The sequence below is a fragment of the Sinocyclocheilus anshuiensis genome, unplaced genomic scaffold, assembly GCF_001515605.1.
Source record: "Sinocyclocheilus anshuiensis isolate Anshui unplaced genomic scaffold, SAMN03320099.WGS_v1.1 scaffold509, whole genome shotgun sequence".
NCBI lineage: Eukaryota > Metazoa > Chordata > Actinopteri > Cypriniformes > Cyprinidae > Sinocyclocheilus > Sinocyclocheilus anshuiensis.
In genome coordinates this window covers 837,752-842,050 of record NW_015539853.1, presented here as the reverse complement: position 1 = coordinate 842,050, position 4,299 = coordinate 837,752, and the positions used below count along the sequence as shown (strand labels likewise).

Sequence of the window (4,299 nt, the reverse complement as noted above, 5' to 3'; positions counted from 1 at the left end):
AGGTGTGGTTAACTCTTAACTTTTATAAAGAATATCTCTTTGGATTTGAGACTTTAGCCTTTGCAACTTTACAGTTCTTCTTTATACACCAAGAGCTTGTAACACTCCAAAGAGAAAGGAAATATTGAAATCGCATCATATGACCCCTTTAATGTTTTATGCTTAAAACAAGAAATAATATATTATCAAGAAATACACACACATAACCAAGAAAAGTATAAATATATTATCTTAAAACAAATCATTATAGCTTATTATGATTTTTTATTTTCACAAGTAAATATAACTTTTTTTATAAATAATAAACAAGATGCTCTATCTATCTTCTATCTATCTATCTATCTATCTATCTATCTATCTATCTATCTATCTATCTATCTATCTATCTATCTATCCATCCATCCATCCATCCATCCATCCATCCATCCATCTAATAGAAAGATATTTTATAATTAATTAAAATAAAACATTCTATGAAATTTTGCCTAATTTATGATAACTGTGTGTGTGACTTTGTTTGTTTTAATGGTAAATCAGAGCATCACAGGACTGTGCTTATAAAGCACGGACACAAATGTTTGACTATCCATAATGCACACTGCTGAGGGTGTAATCATTGTGAAACTGAACAGTTGTGTTGGCTCCCCTCAGCGGCCACATAGTGTCACACACTTTAATTTCTCAATCTGGCTATCACTGAAGCGTGAATTGATATTAAGACTGAAATGTCAAATAATCTGTTTCATTGAAAATAATAAAAAAAAAAAATATTCATTTAATACATTTTGAAAGCATTGTTTCAAACAAAGTTAAAATCTCGAACCTGATGGAATAAAGAGAAACTGGTGTTATTTGACTTAAAATAAAATGTAATATATTTTAGTGATTATAAAAAATATTTATACTGCAAAATCTCCAATATTACGTTATCCTGCCTTATATTTATCTTGAATGTAAGTGCATTTCCATTATATTTAGCCTAGTGTAAATATAGCAACTTAGGAAAGATCTTTGACTAACTTATAGCCAAGATTCAAGTCTCAATTAATTGATTTATCTGGTTTTTAAAAAATTCTAGAAACTAAGGCAAAGATGTCTATTAAGAACGGATTATTTATTTATTATTTTGCAGTGTAGGGGGCTGATGGATCCTTTTTTTTTTTTTTTCTTATCCGGTTCTGCTCTAAAGGATTTGGTACTGCAGGAGGTCTGCAGAGAAAAAAAACATATTACTATTTTCTTTAAAATAATAATAATAATAAAATTCAAAAACACGGTATTTTTAGTAAAATTATCGAATGTTAAATGACCTGACACGCATTATATAATGTTAATGTGTACATTTTAATGTGTACAAAATGTGATTTGTTGGTCCCATGGTTTAGCTGAGAATCTGGGTTTGCAATTCTCTATGAAATAAACTGTTTTATAATTATAATCATTATGATTTAAAAGTAAATTAATTTGAACAAGACTGAAAATTCATGTGTGGTGCTCAGCTGTTATAGAACTATGCAAACCGCATGCCGTTCAAATGTCATGGCCTTTTAGTTGGGTCATTGCAGCTATTAATGTCTGGGGCTCGAGAGAGTTCTGCATTGTTGGAGTTGGAGTTCAACTTAAAATACGTGTATTTATAATTAATTTTCACTTCTACTGCACATATTTATCAATCGCGTAAAAAAGAAAACACCGTGTCCTCATTTTCAAAAAGCGTAGTTAACGTATTGAAAGCTTAATTAGCGGATGGCTGCGCGCTAATCCCGCCCACTAATTAATATTCATGATGGGGACTTTAAATAAGTAGAGCCGTCAGCGTTATATGCGTGCTATTGCGTGCGGTCTGGTATTTATACACTTACCTGAACCCAACACGAGACTGTTGTCACCATGTCTAAACCACTGTCAGACCACGACAGGAAAAAGCAGATTTCTGTGAGGGGGCTCGCCGGTGTGGAGAATGTGGCAGACTTAAAGAAAAACTTTAATCGCCATCTGCATTTCACGCTGGTGAAGGACAGGAACGTATCCACTAAACGGGATTATTACTTTGCGCTCGCGCACACAGTCAGAGACCACTTGGTAGGCAGATGGTTCAGAACACAGCAAAGTTATTACGAGAAAGACCCCAAAGTAAGTTTATGCATGTTGAGATTGCACCAAAACAAAAGCAAGTCCATGCATGACACGACTGCACCAAAACAGAAGACATTTTTATATGCAGTTAATAACTACACGAGTCAATGAAGCTCTAATAGCATTCCATGCCATTTGTGCAATCGAAGAGGGTTGCAGTAGCGATGCCCTGCTTGACCACACAGCATTGTTGACATTTGTGACCCTTCTTCACTTGAGAGCTCTTCAGGCAGACTGGGATCAGCACCCTATGCAAAATATAAATAACCAGGATTCACTTATGGATCAAAAACAAAGCGCAATTTTAGCACATCTTTGATAGTATAATTTTTGCAATGATTTCAACTAGCATTAACATATAGATCTCAACTTTGGGAACATAATTATTTAAGATGATCAATAGCATGAGCTGTACAGATTATTGTGCTCTGTCATGTGCATGCATAAAGCATCTTCAGTCTTGATGCTGGTGATTTTTCATCTTTAAATAACAAAGCAACAATATTTTCGTTTTAACATCTATTTTATACTTGTACAATATTTGATCTGTTTCACAGCATATTTCATAGAAATGTAACTATAGAGGGACATTTGTTATATATTTTATAAATATTAAAATGACCAAGAGGCAGAAACAGTATAAAAAGAATGTGTCAGTATTCAGGGCATCAAAATCTGAGTCTGAAGATGGGAAACGAAAACCACAGCTCAGCATCCCTGACCTTTTCCTCTCTAGTCCATCCCGAAATCCCTGCATTGAAGAGGTGTCTAGGATATAAAGGTCAAAAGTTGCTCCCTAAAAGAAAGGTCACTGTAGAAATATATATGGGAGGGAGAAGTGACATGTAATTCAGCCTTATAATAAATAAGAGTTACATAAAGACTATACAAACCATTTTACAGGAAATATCATAACCAAAAATGACCTGGACTTCTTCGGAGCATTCCATTCTGCTCCTTTTTCCGTAGGTGGACATCAGCAATAAACCTTGATTTGATCATTAAAAGCTCCAATGTGGCTCATGACTGTTTCCTAGAAAATGTGACTGCAGAAGTGATGCGAAAAACCGGTTCCATGAGTTCAAAGCTTTTGGATGCCATGAAAGTACTGGTGTGGGCAGAAGCGTGTGGTTTACCTGGACATTGTCATCTTTTTTATAGTTTAAACTGTTTTCAACATCTTATACAACACATTGGTCTGCACTAAGACCTTCTTCATTAGCTGCTTTACAGAATAATATTACACACTCTGTAACCTTTGCTGGCGACCTCACTGCTGGTTGGTTATTTTTGCTGGAGTCAAAATGCCAGTGTTACATAACACCAGTGACCTGCCCCAATCTCTGACTAGCCTGTTTCAGCCCGTCTGCCGCCACACACCCACTCTCACCTCCACTGTCTCTTTCTCTCTCTTGCTTTTCATACGCAACACCAAAGGAAGGCCTAAAATGTCAAAGGCTACAACAGGAATGTAATCAGACTGCCATGAGTAAATCATCCCTCTGCCAGAAAGTATTAAAATAGTTCTTAATAAAGCCTAAAAATAGTCCCCAGGCTGAGGACGGTCTTTGGAGAGCTTGACTTGGTAACCCTAAATCAATATTTCGAAGTACATAACCATTATGTAAACAATGTTGCTATATTTTAAGAATATATGTTATGATACAGTTGAACAACGTCGTTTGCACTGCGCTCTTGCGTTACTTGATCTTTTTATTTTGGTGCGTCAATCTGTTGAGTTACTTAGTATAGGAAATTATGATCTGCACTCACGAGAACATAGGGCTGGACGATATGGCCAAAATGTATATCACGATATATTTCTTAATTTCGGTCGATACGATACAATTCCGATATCGATATGAACACTATTTATCTGAAATAAAAATATTTTGTAACATTATAAATGCCTTTATCATCACTTTTGATCAATTTTAAGCATCCTTGCTAAATAAAATTATTAATTTCTATAATTTCGTTCCCAAAAAATGTATAAAAATTATACTGAATGGAATAGTGTATAATGTTACAAAAGCTTTTTATTTCAGATAAATGCTGATCTTTGGATCTTTCTATTCATCAAAGAATCCTGAAAAAAAATGTACACGACTGTTTTAAATATTGATTATCAGCAAATCAGCATATTAGAATGATTTCTGAAGA

At 34.4% G+C, this 4,299-nt stretch overlaps 1 protein-coding gene across 1 annotated transcript in view; it reads left to right on the top strand.

Moving 5' to 3' along the window:
• The first annotated feature begins 1,819 nt into the window (after positions 1 to 1,819).
• LOC107684721 (glycogen phosphorylase, muscle form-like) overlaps positions 1,820 to 4,299 on the top strand; it is a 16,266-nt gene continuing 13,786 nt past the window's right edge. The window contains exon 1 of the mRNA XM_016481061.1: positions 1,820 to 2,133. Coding sequence (XP_016336547.1) covers positions 1,891 to 2,133 — 243 coding nt within the window. The 5' untranslated portion in view covers positions 1,820 to 1,890. The remainder of the gene's footprint in view (positions 2,134 to 4,299) is intronic.